We start from the raw sequence: 22630 nt of genomic DNA on the forward strand, positions 1-22630 counted from the left end.
ATCTGACAAGAAGCTCGAAAAATCCCAAGTTAATACGGAAAATAGTTTATCGCGAAGAGGATTTGGACTGCAGAAAAATGGGTTAAGCCAGAGATCTAGGAAAAACAAGTTTTATTACACTATGCTATATTTATTTCATATACAAATGTATTTTCATGAAAAAATCAATTCAACACTGGGTCAAATCTGTATAACAGGGGTTGGGTATAAAATTTTGAAGGTACTCATGAAAATCGCATTTTAAAAAAAGCAACGATTTTCACAAGCCGTGTAAAATATTCAGTTTTAATTAAGTTTTTTTTTATATTGATCCGAAATCATGTTTACTTTTTTCCGTATTATACGTATAAAATATGGTTCGAACACGTGAAGTGATGCTCAATGGATCTTTGAAATTTTGAAAACATGGTGATCGTACAGATGTTGTAAAATCATCCAGTTAAATATCGCGGGTTGACGACAAACTGTCGGAAAAAATTTCCACCGTGAGTATAGGATTTTAAAAGATAATATCAATATTTTTGAGGAATCACCAATCAGTGGGAATTGAAAAATAGTCGTAAAGATCTAACGATAACCACTCTCCTAATCGAAATGCTCATTGCCATTGGTCTGCCATTGGAAATGTTCTAGATAAATCCTATAACACCTATAGATATGGTCATGAGAAGAATGCCGAAGCTGACGCGTTCGGATCCACTGTCTTGAGGTTCATCAATGGCTGCTACCTCTTCAGCCAGCCACTCCACAATGTCAGCCTCGTAGTTTTCTAGCCAGGAGATATTTTCCTCGGCAAGTTCGATAGCTTGCTGAGCCGATGTAAGTGCAACTCCCAGAACGTCTTGTTTCTCTTCAACGAAATCCTTCAGCTACAGAATCGTTTTGGGTACCCAGCATTAATCAAGATTACTAAAAATTCATCCTAAAATGGATTACCAATTCACATAATTTCTCATACCCTTTGAAGTTGCTCAGAACTGACCACCCGTGAGGCTAGCCCCTGCAGCATGCTGCCAATACGATTCATTCCACCGTAACTACACGAAAGTAAATCATATAATTTTAGTGCGTGTAAGATTTGTGAATAATATTAGTAAATTATACTGGAAGTGGGGTTGGATAAGCTTCTTTCCAAAGGTATACTCACAACTCGGATATTTCCTCGTAATTGTTGACGAGGAAATTGAAAGCTACGTCCACGTTGCTAGGGCTAGCGGTGTAGACCGATGTAAAAACACTAGACGTATCCTGGGAACGAATTGAAGAATTCGTTGATATTGATAATGCCAGGTAACTGCAAAGAAGATAGTCGCCATATTAACAAGTACCTACACCGTCACACTGAAATGACAAACCGATTATGGACGTACTTATTCAATATATCCTCATCCTGGCTGCATCCTAAACTCGATAGGATCAGAGTTTGTTCGCCAGAGAAATCCGTAGCCAAGTACCTTTCCCATAGGAAATTCCACACAGAAGTATTGGCGTTTCGTAGGCCCTCGCAGTAAACCCAAGCCTTCAAATCAGCAGAAATTCTGCGAAAAAGAGACAGTTCAAATGTAAGAGGTGTCGGTTGAAATCACGTAACCTCTGAATACCGTGATTATGTAGAATATCAACTACTAACGTTGAATCGGTTGGATCTGAGCTACTGTAATAGTCCAGCAGTAGTTCCTCTGCTTTCTCCCGACAGGTTGTGGAGCCCATCCGGCAAGCCCAAGAATTAACACTCAGCCTATGTAATTTGGTGATGTGTTCATCAGAGCTTAGTTCCTCATGGCCAAGGGATTCATGGATCGGAGTAACGCGTGACAACACGTACGTCTGTGGAAAAAAATTAACGGAGGTTAAAATTGAAAACAAAAAACAAAATCTATGATTCATTGAACTTCGCTACAAAATGTGTTAAACCAAAACCTGTACCTACAAATATGGTTTTTTATAGTCGAACTTTTGATCCGCAGCGAAAGCCAAACCACAGCGGTTAATAAAAAACATAGAGTCATCTCAAGTAGTATGAAGCATTTATATTGAACACAATGTATTTTCCATAATTTTTTAATCTCACCTTGAAATCTTCGTAGCCTGTGGAGTTCGCCAGCATTGTGTTCAAGTAAGTAAAAGCAGTGAATGCAGCTGCCCATGGAGCATAAGAAGTCTCTTGAGTCAAGTAACGGGTTACAGGCAAAGCGACACTGTAGTTGAGGTACCCAGCACGTGCCAAGTTTAACGAATCGTCAATGAGCTGCGCACGGTTTAGTACGTTAATAATTATGTAGGCTGACGTCTGGAGATACGAGGAAATCATGCCCCAATTAGTATCATCGTAGTTGACGCGGTAGAAACCTGCACAAGAATTTGATGCTTGAGGAAGTACGTGATTTAAGGGAAGGATACACCCGTCATGTACGTGATGGAAAAGTCCGACGAGGCTGGTGATTTTTTTCGACTATTCATTTCACGTCGAATTCAACGCGGAAAACCACCGAAAAACAGCTTAGATATTCGGACAAGTTTTACAAGTTTTATTTCGAAGGAATTGACCTACCGAAAATTCCATGGCCTTACTTGTGAAAAATGTAATAAAAAGTTCCCAAAAAAATTCATACTTTTACTCTACGACTTCCGAAAGATTTCTTCAGATCAAAAAAGTTGGTTTTGCCGAATATCTCCATAAATATAAGTTTTCTGGTGAAATGTGTATCCACCAAAGTTGTAGGTCTTGTGGAGACGCGTATTTCCAATTGTACACATTTTTTCGCTTACCAGTATAATTTCTATTCAAATGGTTGGACACCCGAAGTACAAGTTTTCGAAAAAAAAAATCACTTTTACGGTAACGTTAATAACATAGAGAAAGTATTATTTATTTATCAACGTTTCAGTACACCAAAGAACTGCTTATAACGACGTTACAATTCTTCATCTGAAACCTTTTGATAGATCGGGATGCTATGAGTGAACACCGTTTGGTTCAGCAGTGTTTTTATGTTTTTCGTGTGCAGACCAGGTTTTCGATTTTCAGCGACTGCTTATTGGTAAAAGCACCAAGAACTGGCGCTCGTGGGGCAGAAGAAGTGTTGTCGCTCAACATCATTGGAGACTCCGTGGTACAATGCTGCAATGATTTCTCTCTTCATCGATTGGATGTCTCCTTGGTTCCGATATATGGCGCATTTATAATAGGTAATTGATCAATTTTACGATGGTAGTTTGAAGCAAATGCACAGAAGACGGAACGTAAACATTTTATATCATAACATAAGCGAAGTTATTTAGCACATCGCAAAAAGTTTTAATCGGAATACGGTATAGTACTATAGAATACGGGAAGTTGAATGAATAATACTATATCTGTATGATTATTATCATCGTAAAAATGATTTTTTTCGAGAAAAAATTGTGAATCAGGTGCTCAATCATTAGAACAAAAATTATGCAGGTAAGCAAAAAAATGTGTACCACTGAAAATCCGAATCTCGACAAGACCTACAATTTCGGTAGAGACACATTTCGCCAGGAAACTTATATTTATGGAAATATTCGGCAAAAACAACTTTTTTACGCTCAAGAAATGTTTCAGAAGTCGTGGAAATGATTTAAAAAGTAACCATCTTCTTTTTTGGAGCTCTTTATAACATTTGTCACAAATAAGGACATGGAATTTGCGGTAAATTCCTTCGAAATAAAACCTGTAGAAATTTTCCGAAAATTTGAGTTATTTTTTCGCGGGTTTTTGCGTTGCATTCGGCATGAAAAGAAGTGGTCGGAAAAAAATCACCAGCCCGATCGGATTTTTCTATTAGCTACATGAATTGACGTTTTACCCTTCTCTTAATCTACCCCAACCTATCCTGAACAAAATTTGGAGTCCCGAGGAAGTGCATGTTTTAACAGTTAATCGTTTGAATACTGTGATTGCAACCACCCGCTATTCATCACTTCTTTATGGAACATGAACTTGTGTAAGCATGCTCGTTACCATTGATTTTTTTTGTTTTAATTCTTTGGACTCTCCAACGAAATCGTGGTCACTTTTATCATATTGCATGGTGCTATTACACTCTTAACGACAATGTCTGGTTATGATCTGTGCTATTTTCTCATCTTACCTTCGTATTCTGAATCGACAGAGGTTTCTTATACTTATGTTCATTTTATACAACCGTGTTTAAATTTTAGTAGAAATAATACCAATTTTTTACCTGTTTGCTGCACATTGTAGATGACCCATTGTGTAGGCGAGAAACCACTAATCACCACGCTATCATCTTGTGAACGAATCCAGTCAGATGGTGCCGTCGCAGTAAAGGCAATGTTAGCTTGCGAAGCAAAGTTGATTGGAATCCACCATTTGTACTCCGTTGTGTCATTCGATGAGCCACGACCCTTCAGCAGGAAACGTTCCTGGAAGTAAATCATCCGATTTCAAAATCTGTATACTTCGTTGTAATTCTGATACTGTGCTTTTGTTCTTGGAAAACAATTATTTATAGCCGGATTCGGCGACTTCTTCGTTATCTTCGGTGATAATTAGAGCTCACTATATTATTATATATTTTTTGGCCAAAAGATGCTGTTCCTATTGGAAATAAGTCCAAAGTTGTGTATAAAGTACCTCGCAAGGATTGTGACCAATGTTATATTGGTCGAACGGAGAGGCTTTTGAAAACTAGAGTCAACGAGCATAAGAGGGACATTCTTATGGATACGGATGAAGAAACCGCTTTGACAAAATACAGGATTGATCTGAATTATAATTTTTATTTTAATGATGTAAGTATTCTTTGCCATGAAAGGGATTATAGGAAAAGACTGATTTTACAGTTGTGTAATATGGTTAGTGACGATAGTTGTGTTATTCTTAGACCAAATATTAACAATTTAAGTAAGGCATATCATAATTCGATTTCGAGTAAGTCTAGCAACTGACTCCTTTCATGACAACGGATCTAACTAGTCGAACTGTTAGACTTGTTGGCGCTTGGATGGTTGACACTTTCATCGATTATGAGTTGTCACTCTATGTTTTCTTATTACCCAGGTGTTTACTCGTTCCCGCCTTTAGCATGACTAAAGGTCGAACGTTACTATACGATGGGTTGATCCTATTTAATCACGGCTTAAGAGCTACGTTTTATTACCTTTTTAACTAACATGGTACCAAAGGAGCCCGATAAAGTGTCTTTCAAGCATACCCTAGTGGTTTTTTTGTAAGTGTTTGACTGATTTACCTGCTTGCTGTGTGTACTGTTACAGTCCTGAGTACTGTTACAGATCGATGAACTTGCTGTTCCAACCTAACTTTCTATAATTTTGTTAATGTCCGGATGTGTTAACATCTAGGAATCTTATGAGTATGTTTTTTGGCGATATATCACGTATTTGATGTTAGCAGTTCTATTGCAATTGATTTTGATTCCTTTGGTTTTCTTTGTATTATGTTATACACTTTTTTTGTATTTCTTTTTTTTTGCATTTAAATATATGATACTGCTTCTGAGAAGTCCCCCTCAAATGGCCGAAACGTCAAGTAATTTTGACTGCCTTTATTGGACCTATGACACTGAGAACCTATACTACATTAATGGATAAGGTCGATAAAACATTTTAATTATAGCTTACTTGTGATATTTCCTGGGTGGCTGTTGTGTAGTTTCTTGTCACGGTAACCAGAGGATATCCTTTTTGGTTTACCCAGGTATCCATTACAGTTTTTATGTCAACGTGCGTATGCAGAATTGGACTCGACATATTGGTATTTGCAGTTGTAAGCGCCTCCCAGAGATCATCAGGTGTTGCTGCACCATATGCCCTACAATGATAAATTGTAGGATATCTCAAGATTCAAATATTTTTCCAAAGTCGTAACATGTTTCATCGGGGAATGAGAAGTCGCACTCACATGTTCTGCAGGTAAAGTTGTAATCCTGCCTGGAATACAGGCCCCCCAAGGAAATGCTGCATCATACGGATGACAGAACCAGCTTGGTAAGAAACACACAGGAAGTATTTTGTTTATAAGCATGAAGACGGTAACTCCATATGAATCCGTGGGGAACGAATTTTGAACTATGAAAATCTTGGAATAGATAACGTGAAGTAGTTTATACCGATTAGCACGAGTATTTTAATATAATAGTCCGGTCGAGAAGTGAGTTTACTGAGAAAAATCGTTAGAATGGTCTTAAGAATATGGCGATTGGTGCATTGGATTCAGAATTTAAAATGATAAAACCGGTATTTTTTAATTAATCCGCCATTAAAAATTTCAATAGTTATAAACAAACAACGAAAAGAAAAAAGGGAGTCTCCGTTTTATAGCTATAATTTCAAAAATATAAAAGATAAATGAATTTTGAAAAAAGATCCTAAAAGAGGAGGAAATTTCCGATGAAAAAGTCCGTACTCCCGGAATTCTAGCTTTATTATTTATAATTTTAATTTAACGTTGAAAATAGGGCTCCGCGCGGCCGTTTCGGTGCCTAGGCGTCACCGCCTAGCGAAGCATGCAACACGAAACAATTTTTTTATAACATTCAATATTAATTTAAAAATTTGAATAAATTATAGTGTTATCTGGACACTTGAACGAATGTAGTCTTACCAAAAAAAATTTTTAACTCGATTTTCGTTTAAGTTATTTCATTGTTAATTAACTCATTTTTCGTAGACTTGACTTTTCATAAAATCACTTGTAAAAGTTTAAAAAATGGCTCTATGAATTTTTTTTCTTTTGTGAGCTCTTCTTATATGAATAATAAACAAGATTCAGTGGTAAAAGTTTATGAAAGTTTTTTCATTTGTTTATGATTGATGATTTTTGAAAGTTATCAAAAATGGAAAAATCCGGCTAATGTTATGAAAAAAATTTTTTTTCATAAATCTTGAATTTTGGTTGTTTTTAAATTGATATGTTACGTTTATTAGCTTGGCTGAAAATTTTTTAACGTGTATTGTTTAAAAATTTATTATAAACAAATAGACAAGTTGAATATTTTTGAAAAATTTTTTTTGGTTATTTTATTGTCTTAGTGAAATAATGATTTTAAAAAAAAATTTTTTCTTAAAAAAATTATTTAATTGTTCAAAACTGTTTTTTTTCATTTATCCACCATTTAAATTATTTATTAAGAAATAATATTTTTTCTAAAAATCATCATTTACAATTGTTAATATAATTATGAGAAAATTTTTTTTTTCTATTTGAATTTTCATTGTTTATTTTATACACAATTTGTTACAAACAAATTTATATTTTCATTTTATTTTTTTTTCGTTACTTTAAAAAATTACAAATACAGCCATGTGCACCAGAGTTGTAAAAAAAATTTATTATTGAATTTTAAAATACTTCACCCCAAAAAATTTTTTTTACAACTCTGGTGCACATGGCTGTATTTGTAATTTTTTAATGCAACGAAAAAAAAATAAAATGGAAATATAAATTTGTTTGTAACAAATTGTTTATAAAATAAACAATGAAAATTCAGATAGAAAAAAAAATTTTTCTCATAATTATATTAACAATTGTAAATGATGATTTTTAGAAAAAAAATTATTTCTTAATAAATAATTTAAATGGTGGATAAATGAAAAAAACAGTTTTGAACAATTAAATAATTTTTTTAAGGAAAAAATTTTTTTTTAAAATCATTATTTCACTAAGACAATAAAATGACCAAAAAAAATTTTTCAAAAATATTCAACTTGTCTATTTGTTTATAATAAATTTTTAAACAATACACGTTAAAAAATTTTCAGCCAAGCTAATAAACGCAACATATTAATTTAAAAACAACCAAAATTCAAGATTTATGAAAAAAAATTTTTTTCATAACATTAGCCGGATTTTTCCATTTTTGATAACTTTGAAAAATCATTATAAACAAATGAAAAAACTTTTATAAACTTTTACCACTGAATCTTGTTTATTATTTATATAAGAAGAGCTCACAAAAGAAAAAAAATTTATAGAGCCATTTTTTAAACTTTTACAAGTGATTTTATGAAAAGTTAAGTCTACGAAAAATGAGTTAATTAACAATGAAATAACTTAAACGAAAATCGAGTTAAAAATTTTTTTTTGGTAAGACTACATTCGTTCAAGTGTCTAGATAACACTATAATTTTTTCAAATTTTTAAATTAATATTGAATGTTATAAAAAAATTGTTTCGTGTTCCATGCTTCGCTAGGCGGTGACGCCTAGGCACCGAAACGGCCGCGCGGAGCCCTATTTTCAACGTTAAATCAAAATTATAAATAATAAAGCTAGAATTCCGGAAGTACAGACTTTTTCATCGGAAATTTCCTCCTCTTTTAGGATCTTTTTTCAAAATTCATTTATCTTTTATATTTTCGAAATTATAACTATAAAACGGAGACTCCCTTTTTTCTTTTCGTTGTTTGTTTATAACTATTGAAATTTTTAATGGCGGATTAATTAAAAAATACCGGTTTTATCATTTTAAATTCTGAATCCAATGCACCAACCGCCATATTTTTAAGACCATTCTAACGATTTTCCTCAGTAAACTCACTTCTCGACCGGACTATAACACAATATCTCCCGGAAATTATTTTACAATAAAAATATTTCTTTCTGTGGAATATTTTTTCTTTTCTAATAAGTACGTCACGGTTATTTGAACAAATAACACAAGCATGAAATTTGTTATCAATTTACTGCCACGTTTGTCTTAATGCTGACTGCAAATGATAGCTTAATGATAGATCGATCAAGCGTACCTTTCGAATAAGAGATAGTGTCGAAAATTGCGTTAATCTCGCTCGGACTGTAAACGTCTTCATTGATGGGATGAGACGTCTCTAAACTATCGGCGAGTAGTGCAGGGTGATAGTAATCGACTGTGAATTGTTCTGCTAGACGCCAAGTCGTTTCAACGGTTGCTGTCGAGTAGTACTCGAAATACGTTGCAAATCCTTCATTGAGCCAAAGATATTTCCACCATAGTGGACTCACCAGATTACCGAACCACTGATGAGCGAACTCGTGTGCAATCACCGTCGCGATGTTTTGTTTGTTTCGTGTGGTCGCCACACCATCTTTATACAACAGAAGCCGCTCTCTGAAATTATATTTAATCATAATTGTTGCTACTTGTTGCTCTTCGAAGAGTTGACCGTTCAATTCTCAAAAGCCCGTCAAAAGAAACTGGTTTAAAAGTAATTTATCCTCTCACAAATTATTTCGATTCAAAACGGTTCTCTGACATTCATTAAAGAATGCATATTTAAGCGGATTAGGAAGCGTAGAATTTCGAAATTTTTCATTATTAAAATTTTTTCATTCTCTTACTACAATCTCTTCCAAACACTTTAGCGTAAGAAAAACTGAAAAATTCGCAAAATTGAGCTCAGGTGAACTAGGAAGGCCTTGAGGGCTGAAAATGTGTTAAGTCTTCAATTCGCTTTTATAAACTACTGAAAAAATGTACAAAATTTTTGTTATTTCTAAGTTGTTCGGCACATTTTTGTCGATGACAATCAGTGGTACACGTAAACAAATTTTAATAATACAAGATATTCAGCGTTGAAAGCAACCTTGCGTTTGGGTGTGGTACATACATACTTATATAAACAACATTTGTCATTGGTTTTTCCACAATAACTCAAAAACACTATAACAGATAGCCTTCGTTTTTTTTTAATGAAGATATCAACTTTTTATACAAAGTGAACCTACATTGATGTAAATAAATGTTTTATTATTGTTGTTATACAACAAATATCATTCATTTTTCGATTTTTTTTCAAATTTTAGCCCTCAGTTTCTTAGTATTCATGTTTTTTCAAAAACCTTAGGCTCAGTTTGTAGAGAAACATTCCCTGGTGATAATGGGACTTGAAAATCGTACACTCGGAATCATGGCAATAAGGGAGCGGTGCATGAGACTCGTGGTCTTGTTTATCCGTGCATATCTCCCTTAAATATTTATATTTTCCCGACATTAACCACTGAATTTTGTAGCTAAAACTCCAATAAAAACGTTGCGAAAATTAGAATGTATGTATGCTGTTTCAGTTCTTGACAGATGCCTTTTGAATTTTATCCCATTTTCGGGCTATTTTCGCTTCCGAGTCCCTTTAAATTTTCAGTAAAAGCATTGCAGCTTTTCCAACCGGCCTTCTACGGCAATGATATATTACGCGAATAATCGATTTGAGGAATTCGCATCACTATTAGAGCTTCAATAATATCCTCAACATACTTTATCATACTTGACTTTACTGTGAGTGCCAAATGATCGATATATCGTGGTAATAATTGTCACTGGCGAACTTGAGAGAAAATATTTACTACTTGAAGAAGAGAGCTCACTTATTGATGATTCATTGCTGACAGTAAATTAAAACGATCACATTTGGTGGTATATGTCGGTGGGCTTAAGCATTTGTTTCTGTCTTCACTTTATGGCGATAACAAGAAAAAGAACCGCAACGTGTTATACAACTGACCTGTAAGTCACAAGACCCCAATTTTCCATAGCTCCCGCGGAAAAGTCTGGTATTGCAATCTGATCCATCTTCGAGAATGACAGGTTGTAGTCGATTCCGGTAAAATCATTCATATCAGCCAATATCTCCTGACCAACGGTGACGGCGTAGGTCGTAGTATTCAGAGCGTCTGAGCGAGCCCAAACCCTGAATGACTCGTCATCATTTGATTGGTATTCGAAGTCAGATACTACAAAGGCGACAAGGTACGTGGACATTAATGGCGTCGTTTCGAAATATGTCCACACTCGATTTTCTATGGTAGAACTGGAAATGGAAAGTACATTTTTCGTCGGATTGAAAATCAATTTTGTTATGGAGATTTCAGCGACGGCAAAAGCATATGACTTATAGTTTAAAACAATGGACAGACTTCGGAGAAGCCCAGTCGCGCATAAGGGTGTTTAGAGTTGCATTTTGAGAGAGAGAGTGCGCACTTGACTTACAAACAAGGTAGGTATCCCAGGTCGATCTCTCCAATTTGATTTCTTTTGTAATATGGTATAGAAGACTAAAAATTAAACGAGACGCATTTTATTTTACCTGCCATGAAACACTTTCAGGTGATGAAACTACCCTCAAAGTTAAGGCATGTCAAGGGACGATTTGACATTTTTTTTTCAGATATTTACATTTTTCATTTCTCGTTATGTTCTTTTGGATGAAACTGCCAAATTGCCCCTTGACATGCCTTACCCTGGACGGTGGTTTCATCACCATAGAGTATTTAAAGGCGGTAAAAAAAAAAAAAAATACGTATCGTTCAGCTTTTAGTCTACCATAACATATTACAAAAAAATTAATAAAATCGGAGAAATCGGCCTGGGATACCATCCTTGTTAGGCACAACAAATGTAAGGGCGGGTTTTGTTTCGAAGGCTGCAGTCGAGGATGGATAGTCAACAAAAGACGAACAGCGAAAGACGAAAGACGAATGATAATTGAGATGATTTGAACCAAGATTAGGAGACGATAGCAGAATTTGAATGATTTATGTAAGTGTTTATTTTATCAAGCATAAATGTTTTTTAAAGTTAGCGGCAATCTTGAACGCCCTTTTGCAAAGATTCATTACTACAGAGTGTTAATTTTTTATACTTACTCGGCTCCTGAAGTGGACGCAACTGCTGCGTTTGAAATAGCAGTTTGGTTCGGCCAGTGAGCGATGCTAATCGTGAAGCGTGCTTTTAAAGCCGGTTCGTCAAAGCACGGAAATGCCTGACGGGCATAAACCGGCTCAAATTGAGTAGTTGCTAGCCACCTGAAAATAAAAAACGGGTATAAGTGTTTAGCAAGTATTATGACGATATCAGCTGTTCCAGGAACATAAATACTTAAAACGGTGTCCTTCCTTGTTCTCAAATAAAAAGCTGCAAAAAAAATGTGGGACGCTGAGCGCCCCAGCATGAATCAAAGGGTTAACTCTATGGTAACTAGATCTTTTAATCACTGACCTTGTTTCCCCAGAACTCGTAGTGTAGTAGCTGCGATAGAAGCCTTCCATACTAGCCGATAAAATTCCGACATACTCAATATAGATAGAATAGTTTCCTGGTTCGAGACTCGTTGCGAAGTTCAGTGTATAAAAATGCAGATCTGTATTGAAGGTTTTGTTGCTGATCGCATATGTCACATTGTCAGATGTTACCACCACGGTGTCATTATCTATGTCAATATCGTATGCGTGCAGGACAATCGTAGAGGTTTGCTCCACAACCATTACATCTATCGTAACTTCGCCGCCAAACGTGAAATTTCCATTTTCAAGGAAGGGTACAAGTCGAATGTCATAGTGAAGCGGGATCGTGTTGTTTGGCAGTCGGTAGTCTACATCGTTGTCAACTCGCGACGTACTCGAGCGTCGGTTCACAGACTCTGACGTTACAGCAGAAATCGCCACTACTACCAAACCGACGAGGAGGTGCCATGAATACTCCATCTGTATTTTAGCAAATTATGCAATTGTCAAGAGCTTACTATCGTTTTAATTTTTCATGTACTTATTGAACATCTATAATATAGAGTCACTGATTCTCTTCTACGTATTCATTAGACTGGTCAACAGAGGTTTTGTTGCCCTTCATATTTCAGTGGCCTTAGTAAAATTTTATGTCATCGACCCTTGGAACTTGGCCTTAGTTAGTCACTTTATCGACATTTTCATATTATGACTCAGAAAAGCAGTATTTAGATGCAACGTTTGATTTGTTTAATATTCAAGGCTTATTAAAAAAAATACTACGCAGCTCAATAGAATTTTTTTCTCTGATTTTTTCCGCGAATATTGGTGCTTGCGAATGAAGAATTTTTGAATTAAATCATGACTATATTAGAAACCATCCGACTCCTTACAATACTACAATAACGTAAAAACTACGGCCAATCTAATATAATCATAATTTTTGAAACTGTCAAAACTGGTGTAAGATGTCCCAAAATTTTTGAATCTCAAGTGCTTCCGGCTATTAAATGTATAATATGTATTATAGTCACTGAATGATTGTGATTTTAAACAAGATTAAAGTTCGTAACATTAACATTTCAATGATTTTTTTCGGAAAAGTCGTAATTTAACAATCTTAGGAGGTTGCCTGAAATTCAATACACCGTGATACAATGTTGACATTATACTTACATTTGCACTCGTCGTTACCTCTATCTCAATTATTTTGAAGTTGCAAGATAATGATTTTTCTGTCAAAGTCTCGCCACGTCATTATTACGAACTGCAACCTCGTATTTTCAACGAAATTGCACACTCAAGAAAATTAGAGAAAACGATTGATACTATGATTTCAATAGAAACTAATTGCACACAAGTATTCAAGTTCATACATCTCGTCGAGTACAGTCGACAGTTGATTCTCAAGAGTACACACCCACCGCTTATCAATTTAGAATTTTTACCACTTTCTACAAAAGAAGTATGAATATGTTGAACTTTGCGATATGCGATATGCGATGATATTTGCCTGTCATAAGAATCGTAGCGGATGCACGTTTACTGATTAATATAAATTATGAATTGGAACTAGAAAATCATAATCATAATGATGTAAGACGTATTGAAAAAAAGTGCTTCGAAAATATAAATAACAGTACTTACAGATGCCAAATCACAAAAACAAGACAAAAAAAAAAAAGATTCTTATATGGATTCCACCTCGACGACGTAATTTGCAGAACTGACGAAGATCTCACTCGCGGTTCGAAGGCGAGCAAATGCGAGACTTCAAAGATATGAATCAAATGAATAGTATTTTATTGAGAACAATTGAATATTGCAGACGGAATGAAAAGAGTGGCTGATGCAAAAATTACAAAAATAAAATTCTCCTTCATGTCTGCAGCGTTCTTAAGCCGTATTTTGATTGTATTCCCACTTACGACTTGTTTGTCACATGTGTTTTCACTAGTCTCTACTGAAACAAAACCTGATCTTCAGTTCGAATATCTCACCTTCTCTGACGATCGCTGGCACGATAATCACGCTTGAAGTAGAACCACGCTTAATAATGGCTTCCAAATATAAGGCTCTAATAATCTAGCAATGATGAATCGTTATCACATAACAAGTATTATCTTATCAAGCAATACCATCTCTTCATAAGCATGTCTGGCTTCAGAGGCAGGAAACTGCGTTATTGAGGAATTGATCAATAGGTGCACGTATCTTTCCAATTATAAACACATTTCCATAAAGTACTAGAGCAGTGGAATCATTTTTAGCTACCCTTTGATCATGTATTTGTGAACGGTCTGGTTTTTTTAATACGGTGATGCTTCAATACCCGACCTAATCACTTCCTATTATATATGTGTGTACTCACTGCATCAAGTAAACATTGTCACATCTTTGTCGGATATTTTCCAGTGTCAGAGATGATGTGTTCTCAATATGTTATTATGTTATTATGTTTTAACCTTTTAATTCACGCTGGGACTCTCAGCGTCCCACATTTTTTTTGCAGCTTTTTATTTATTAAACTACTATTTTGGTAACAACTGCCCAGTTTTTTGATTTCACATGGTTCCAGAAATATTTTTTAATCTAAAAAATTTTTTTAATTCATTTATTTACTTATTGTAAAAATAGCATCTCTAAAAAAATGGTAAAAAATCGTATTTCCCCACGGAAAAAAAACATTTCCTCCTAATTTACCATGAAAATCTGAATGCCAATTTTCGCGCAAACTTAATACACAACAAAAAAATTTTCTTCTTGTTCTTATTTGTCCGCCATATTAGATCCACCGTATTGAATTTTTGAAATTCTAGTTTAAACTCGTAGTCAGTGACCTTAAAAACCATGTGTTACGGGGTGGATGGTAGTTATCACAAGGAGCGGCTATCGATGACCGCATCCACGCGCAGCTGTGATGTTATTACATCATGTTTCGAGTTCGTAACCCGTCGACTACACGCACGTACGAAGGATCACAGGAAATGAGAGGAAGTTGCATTGAGGAGTTTAATGTTTTAGTGTATAATTTGTTTATTGTCAAAGATATGGAGAGTACAGTGAGAAGATGTGGACGAAGAAAAAAGGAAGAGAGGTGAATTTAGATGTTGGCCGAATCAAAGATGACTTGAGAATGTGTACATAGAAGGAAGGATAGAAGGGACTGGGTAGTCGCATTTTAGGAGTAGAGGGAGCATACTGTTAACTCGGCGAAGATAAGGAGAGGATGCAGAGTGTATAACGACTACAAGACTGCGAGAAAAGAATGTGAGGTCTAGAGGACATAACACACGTAACATAAAGTTTTTATGCTAATGAAACAACTTATTGAATTTACATCCGCCATATTGGGTCCACCATTTTGAATTTTTAAATTTAAAGTTCAGATTCGTGATCAGCGACCGTAAAAGCCCATCAATGCAACATTTCAAGTGAATCACATGTAAGGAAAGATGTATGCATGAAAGGATTTGTACTTGATGCATCTAAAAAACTGATGCAACTGGTAGTATAATTATTTGGAACCACATAACAAATTTCATATGCTTATGTCTACACGCGAATAGAGCTTGAAAATTTCTATGAATAAATACATCAATTCTGGATGCAAAAATCTGCTCTCTTTGCAAATCGATTCATTGTATTACGGAACGACAGATTTCCAATCGGTGTAGGGATCGGGTTAGAAGAACTAAGTGATAAGTCTGATATAATTGCGAAAATCCATTCTACAATGGACGTTTCATAACTTCCTGCTCTCAGGAAGCTCAGGGTGGAGCGGTCAAAAAAATGAATATAGTGCACGGCTTCTGTGTAGTTAAAAAGCAATTAGAAAGGGGATCAACATATAATATTGCATTTATTGCACCTCCAACAGCATTCAATGTGGTATTCTAATTGTAAATACCTGCTTTGCACCTGCTCGTGGTCATGGAAGAATGCAGTAAGACGAGTCTGTGCTTTGCGGTATACCATGCACAATATGAAATTTTACGAACACGCATTTGTACATCCGAAGGATATGTGTGTTTATGCATATCTCGTAACATGATTGACTAGGATGGATGTAGTTTACTATATTGAATGAGTTATCCAGTCGAATCAGTGTTTCACGTAATCACGTAGTTACTCATCGCCATAGCGACAAAACTTGAGATAAGAAATAAACTTGATGTAAGAACTGGTGCACCGCTTTCAAGGGTTGTCGTTTCTACGTCTGGAGGCAGTGTGGTAACCACAGGGGCAGCAGTGCTATCAGAAATGAAGCCCTGTTCAGACAACCATTCCTCGATGAGTGGTTCATAGTTCGAAATCCATTCCAGATTTACATTAGCAGTTTGAAGTGTACGCTGGATTACTGCAGAGCTCGCACCTAATGCTTCAGAGCTGGTAACTTCTTGTAACTAAAATTGTCCAAGATGTGAATACAATGGGAATCTATACGCATATCGATAGTGAATTAATCGGTAACTGCTGCCATAATTGAAGTACAGAGAGCTCGGTAAACGCCTGCGAATTATGTTCATGCATTTATTCGAAATAGTATTCTAGTTGCTTTTCCCAATTTCGATGAATAGACATGCAGACTCCGAAGTGGCGTTCAAGTAAAATGGATTGTTTACCAAGATCAAAAGTTTTCATTTGACAGCATGAGTGATAAATTTATGACTTGACGTACCTTTTCAAGCTGTTGCTGGTTGGTGATACGACCCGCAATACTAATGAGCATGTTATTCACATCACCCATTCCTCCGTAGCTACAAGAAAGACATTTATTAAATGATTGGTTTAGAAACCGCTTCTAATGCTAATTGGTAGTTGATAAAAACTTTTTAAATTACTAACAATTCAGCGATGTCTGCGGTGTAGTTTTCGATGAAGTTCAGAAGTATGTCAACGTTATTTTGGCCACTGTTCAGAATGGCTGAGAAGACCGTGTATGTATCTTGTGATCGGATACCTGAATTCGGTGTAATGGATAGCCGCAAGTATCTATAAAACGCAGAAAACAAACAATTGGCTAATGTGAAAAAAAATGTTTGAAGAATACTTTCATACTAGCGGATCGTGCGGGTTTTGATTGTACTTCTCAATTATTTCCGGATTTTCAGTGCATGCCAATCCTCGCAGGAGCAAGTTCTCTTCGGTGGCGAGGCTAGCTGTCAGGAACCGATTCCACATTATATCCCAAGTTGTCTCAGGGACGGTTTTGACACCCCAACAATACACAACTGATCTCAAGTCTGGGTCAACCCTACAATGATTAAACTGGCATTAAAGACCCCACTTTGGACCAACATTTGAACCATTTCGCACCTCAAGTTTATACTTACGGATTCAACTGCGGATTAGTGATCCACAAGTCGAAGAGAGATTCAGCCGCGGACCGAGCGCCCGGGTAATCAATCTGACAAGCCAAATTGAGAACTTGCTCTCGATGGATCCTGGTAGGATGATCGTCTGCGGTATTGGGAACCCAGCCCAAGGTTTCTGTGACGTTTGAAATCAAGCTATGCAAAAATCCCTGCCAGGAAACGTAGTTTTCACTGCTCACAAGGATCGTATTGAGGTATCTGATATCGGTGATGGCAGCGCGCCACACAATGAAGTCAAGGTCATTGGTGATGTAACTGAGCAGGTCCAAAGCGATTGAGTAGTCGATGTATCCAGCGCGCGCCAAGTTAAGTGAATCATCGACCAATATGGCTCTATTTATGGCATTGATCTGATCGTAGTCCGTGCTCTTCAGATAGTCGATGAGCATCCGCCAGTTTTGAGTATCGTAGTTGGTCCTGTAAAACCCTATCCCTTGACAATTTGCTATTACCCAGGTATCGTTCGCGAATCCGTTCATCATAATAGCTTTATCTTGGGCGCGAAGCCAGTCGGGTTGTATAAAGGCACTGTTACATCGCGTAGGGTTGGTTCCCAGAGCAACCGTGATAGGGATCCACCACCTTTGAGCTTCTGGGTCGGCTGTCGGTGAGTTGCGATTCATGAAGAATCGTTCTTGGCTAAACGCCACTACCGTAGTTGAATAGTTTCTCAAAACGGTGACTAGGGGAAAACCGGCTTGTTCTGTCCATGATTCCATGATTGTTGTGATCGGCATATGGTTTTGTAGCGCGCTATTACTGTCAGCCACGATTTGCATTTGTTCCCAAAGTTCACTCGGTTCAAAAATTCCAAAAGCTCTGTAAGGGAGAATTAGCCATTTTCACTATCAATTATGGTGACACGCGGAAAAACACATCTGCTTTATAAGATAATTATGTTATTAGCCGAGTAACTAGTTTTTTCGAGATCTTACAATGCACTCGCTACAAGACACATCAGAACACGGTATACCTTCGCGATCTTGAAGAATAGCTAATTTAGTTATATTTTTTCAATAATATTTGTATAGGTCTCTTTCCATTACTCATTAGCCTCGGCACCAATATGGTTTTCATTGAGCAACAAGATTTCTTGTTCCGCTCAGAAGAAAATTTTAGCAATAAAAATATTGATGTGAGCCTAACACCGTTGTTTTTAGTGCACTGTACAATCAGATGAGTATAGCGGTGAGGCCAAGTTAACCAATCCAACAACTTCGTCAAACATACCTAATTTCAACATCGGCTAGATTTCTAGTCTCGTTGATCTTAAATGTTAGTTAACAACTAACTAACTTACGTTTGGTTGAGGTAATTTCGTAGCGCAAGTTCAAAAAGGTCTTCCCTCATCACGCGGTTGAGCATACGTATCACGCAAGCACCTACACGTTAAAATTCAGTGTTTGAGAAATCAACGGATAAATAAGTAACATGCAGTTCAGGATACATTTAAAAACTATACTGCACGGATAAAGATATAGCTGCGAAAATAATATTATTGTCATGTAAAATATTCTTATATGCAAAATTCATTTATAAGTTTATTCAGTACCTCATAAAACCGAATTTACTCTTTACGATACCACTTGAATGGTTTGATGAAAACCACGCCTTATTACCAACTTGCGGGAAATAATTTTATGATTGAATTATTCATCTACCTAGTTATATTTTACATCGTTTCATACTCGACATAAAATATTTAAAAAAATGCAACGTATCTCGATTTCCGTATCCTCTTCACTTAGAACTCAATGTTTCAAGTCGAGAATCTCGACGCAGATAGCAAGTAGAACATGTAAAATCACTGCTGTGAAGATGAACGGATAATACTTACTTTTGGCATAAGCGATATTGTCGAAGCTACTCCAGATCGAATCAGGACTACCTACAGGGTTGGTCATCGGACGTGTCGTTTCCAAAGAATCAGTAATCAAGGCTGGTAGCTGTTGATCAGTGATTGCCCTTTCAGCATAACGCCATATCCAAGTAGTTAGTGACGGTACTCGGTATTCCAAGAAACTAGCAAAACCTTCGTTGAACCAGAGATGATCCCACCATTTTGGAGAAACCAGGTTTCCGAACCAGATGTGAGCAAATTCGTGACTGATGATGGAACTGATGGTCTCGCGAGCCGTTGTGCTAGATTCGCCATCTTGCCAAAGAAGCAACCTCTCTCTGGAAAATTATTCGCCAAAATCAGAGCCTACATCAGCTAGATTTGGTCTCTTGACGTTCGAAAAAGGTTAGCATTGGTTATTAGTTAGCAATCTGCACCTTTGAACTGAGCATACCTGTAGGTGATCAATCCCCAGTTCTCCATTGCACCCGCAGAAAAGTCTGGAATGGCCACTTGGTCAATTTTAGGCCAGGGATCTTCACCCAGTATATTCAAACACACCTGGTAACATGCTTGCGAAGTTTCGAGGGCCCAAGACCCGGTATCAACTGCCTCTGACCGTGACCAGATGGCGAAAAATCCGTCCTCACTACTCAGCTTCTCGAAATCCGAAATGACAAAGGCTAAGAGATAGGTCGACATCACTGACGTTGTCTCGAATTGCGTCCAAACACGACCTCCAATTGTTGCGCTAAGACGTGAACCACAACGTTTAGCATGAGGTGCATCAATGTGCCAAATATAAGGATGTTGCGACTTACTCGGCATCGCTAGTAGATATATTGGGCATGTTCGAAAGAGCAGTTTGGTTTGTGAAATGCGCGAGGCGAACACTGAAGGTTGCTTTCAAACCAGGTTCATCAAAACAGGGAAAAGCACGACGAGCCGACGTAGCCTGGAATTGCGTTGCCACAAGCCACCTGAAATGAAAGTTAGTAAAGAGTCGTAGATAAGAGAAGTTTAACGAGATTAATTTAAGTAGCTTTTGTGGCGTCCAAATGAATACTTTACTCATCTGCACCTGAACATCAGTTATTATATTGAAATCAAAATACAATTTGCATCACGGAATATCGGAATTCACTGGAATGTAAATGTGTGTCTTTTTTGACCTAATTTTTTCTACATCACAGTGTGGGATAGAGTTATACATAATCTTTATAACTTGCACACGATACACCATGGGCTTATTGACATTAACCCTAATGTTACCAAGTATTCAATAAATGTAACTCAGTATGTGAACCTGTACAAACATTTTTCTGAGATGCTTTTTGGCTATTATATTGCCGTGATGCCTAAATTGTATCTGCACTGTGCACACAATTTTCTCGTGAGAGCTATTAAACTATTGACCTGGTTTCGTTTCCGATTTGGTAGGAACTGCGGTAGAGTCCACGCATATCTGTTAACAATTCCCCACCGAAACTGAAGTAAAGACGATAATTTCCGAGTGGAAGATTTTCTGTAAAACTGAGAATCCAAAATTCTCTATTCTCATCATAAGTCTGAGTAGCGATGGCAACAAAAGTCTCGTTAGCAACGTTGTACAACGTAGTCGCAGACTGGTTGATGTTCAGGTTTGCGCTGTGTACAATAATCACATTTGTTAAAGCAACCACTGAGATGCTGATGTTAAGTTGGCCTGTGAAAGTGAACTCCTGGTCAGGTGTGAAGAGCGGTACTAGTTCAAGATCATAGTGGTTTGGGATAACCGTGGACGGCAGTCTGTAGATTAAGATCGAGGTGTCTACCGGGAAGTTCTCGTTGAACTTCAAAGGGGTCGACCACGTCAGAGTAACCACAACTGCGACCACAGTCGCGATCAAAAAGCCAGAATTCTGCATGGCTGAAAGATGAAGACGTGGTATTTAAATGTCAAATATATATGAATATTTTAATAAGGCAAAATGCGACGAACACGGCAGGAAACTGCTGTACTTCGTGTTTTGACTTGACCTTTTGAGTCGCACCTTATTTTGCTAACTCAACTTTTATCATAAGATGATATTCAATGGTTTTTCGGGTCACTGATTACGAAGCGGTAATTAAATAACAAGAATTCAAGATGCCGCATCCAATATGGCTGACGAAAGTTTCATATCTAATCAAATCTGGCGAAAAAACTTTAGACAATGGTTTTCGGGGCTGCTGATCTGAGATCGAATTTAAAAAATTCAGTATGGTGGACCTCATATGGCGGCCATCAATTTCAAATTTGAACGAACCCGGTCAGAAAATTCTACGCAGGAGTTACGGTCGTTGATTGGATTCGTGGTACTGAAATTTCAAACTTTGATTTCAGATTCGTTATCAGCAAACCCAAGAACCTTGGCCAGAGTTTTTTCTCCGGATTGGATTGAATTTGTAATTTTTGTCCACCATATTGGACCCATCGTCTTGAATTTTCAAAATCTGACTTCCGATTCGTAATTAGTGACCCCAAAAACTTCTGACTTATGTAAAACACGTATTTATATAGTGAGTATTTACAGAGAGAGACTTTATCGGAAATGAATTATTGCTTCAATATTCACGATTTTTCTAAATCAGTTTGTTTCTAACAATAATATCTTACATTATACCGCAACAATTACTCTCGATTATTGAAAAGCTATTAACATATTGCCAGAAATGGCAAAAAATCGCAAAGAAATATGTTAAAAAGTTCTCAAAATACAAAAATGGATATAAAATAGATGGTAAAAATACATACCACTATGACTCAAAGGGTTAAGAGCTCAAAGTAAATTTTCATGGACTAATATGCCTAGAAAGATACGTAGATGGTATTGATACGATTCTAAATCCTTCGATAGTAAAACCAATATGTTACAGCGCTAGTATGCATACTGAAACATAACAGTCATCACTCTTATCCACTTTCTAATATAACACCATACTTTGGAGAAAAACCTCCATTATATAGGTTTCACTTCCACTTAAACTGTTTCTATACTCGATATACAAAATAGTTTCAGGTACATTACTCTACGCACTAAGTATTTCGAATCATTTACCTGACTGAAGAAGATGGTTATGTCCATGCGTGGTAAAAAGACACCTCGACCACCATCAGAAACGTGTAGCTTCACGATATTTAAGGCAGATTCTAATCAGGTGATCTTCTACTCATCCACGATAAGATGACGATTTATCTCTCTGGAAATCCTTTCATAGACAACGAATGTAATTGATGACCGACCCATACAAAACTGATAGAACACATTTATTTGCGAATACGGATCGATGAATGACATAGTATTTTAATGTGCTAAGTGGATGCAAAACCGAAACTTCAAATAAGCTTTACAACAAGAAAAATTACGATTGGATGACTCTTTCAGACAACTGATATCTAATTCTTAGA

General features: G+C 36.5%; 2 protein-coding genes across 4 annotated transcripts; both read right to left on the reverse strand.

Annotated features, from left to right (window-relative positions):
- Window positions 1-107: 107 nt before the first annotated feature.
- On the reverse strand, window positions 108-13930 carry LOC124293131 (aminopeptidase N-like). Its single transcript, XM_046732818.1, has 14 exons — window positions 13911-13930; window positions 11978-12462; window positions 11626-11784; window positions 10485-10790; window positions 8754-9094; window positions 5909-5990; window positions 5629-5818; window positions 4209-4410; window positions 2072-2349; window positions 1631-1827; window positions 1371-1538; window positions 1148-1294; window positions 959-1037; window positions 108-869 (listed from the first exon to the last, which is right to left on the reverse strand). Exons 2-14 carry the CDS (start codon window positions 12460-12462, stop codon window positions 630-632), a joined length of 2874 nt encoding a protein of 957 aa, XP_046588774.1. The 5' UTR covers window positions 13911-13930; the 3' UTR covers window positions 108-629.
- Window positions 13931-15000: 1070 nt separating this feature from the next.
- LOC107222623 (aminopeptidase N) lies at window positions 15001-22343 on the reverse strand. Of its 3 annotated transcripts, none has more exons than XM_046732817.1 (12): window positions 22281-22324; window positions 21977-22030; window positions 20617-21109; window positions 20022-20180; window positions 19655-19951; window positions 19198-19538; window positions 18661-18742; window positions 17319-18179; window positions 17072-17239; window positions 16831-16977; window positions 16664-16742; window positions 15001-16388 (listed from the first exon to the last, which is right to left on the reverse strand). In XM_046732817.1, the coding sequence occupies exons 3-12, from the start codon at window positions 21105-21107 to the stop codon at window positions 16095-16097; spliced, it is 2919 nt and encodes a 972-aa protein (XP_046588773.1). In that variant the 5' UTR covers window positions 21108-21109; window positions 21977-22030; window positions 22281-22324; the 3' UTR covers window positions 15001-16094. The 3 variants fall into 3 exon arrangements, with proteins under 3 accessions (XP_046588773.1, XP_046588772.1, XP_015517542.1); XM_046732816.1 differs by having other exon boundaries at window positions 21977-22112; window positions 22281-22318; XM_015662056.2 differs by lacking the exon at window positions 21977-22030 and having other exon boundaries at window positions 22281-22343.
- Between the last annotated feature and the right edge of the window lie 287 nt (window positions 22344-22630).

This window comes from Neodiprion lecontei, chromosome 2 (genome assembly GCF_021901455.1).
Source record: "Neodiprion lecontei isolate iyNeoLeco1 chromosome 2, iyNeoLeco1.1, whole genome shotgun sequence".
Lineage (NCBI taxonomy): Eukaryota > Metazoa > Arthropoda > Insecta > Hymenoptera > Diprionidae > Neodiprion > Neodiprion lecontei.

Coding starts and splice junctions, on each gene's coding strand:
- LOC124293131 (XM_046732818.1), bottom strand. CDS start 12,462: ATGGAGTATTCATGGCACCTCCTCGTCGGTTTGGTAGTAGTGGCGATT. Junction 11,785..11,977: donor ACGAGTTCTGGGGAAACAAG/GTCAGTGATTAA, acceptor TTTTATTTTCAG/GTGGCTAGCAACTACTCAAT. Junction 9,095..10,484: donor TGGGGTCTTGTGACTTACAG/GTCAGTTGTATA, acceptor ATATAATTTCAG/AGAGCGGCTTCTGTTGTATA.
- LOC107222623 (XM_015662056.2), bottom strand. CDS start 21,107: ATGCAGAATTCTGGCTTTTTGATCGCGACTGTGGTCGCAGTTGTGGTT. Junction 20,181..20,616: donor CAAATCGGAAACGAAACCAG/GTCAATAGTTTA, acceptor CTTTCATTTCAG/GTGGCTTGTGGCAACGCAAT. Junction 19,952..20,021: donor ATATCTACTAGCGATGCCGA/GTAAGTCGCAAC, acceptor TTCACGTCTTAG/CGCAACAATTGGAGGTCGTG.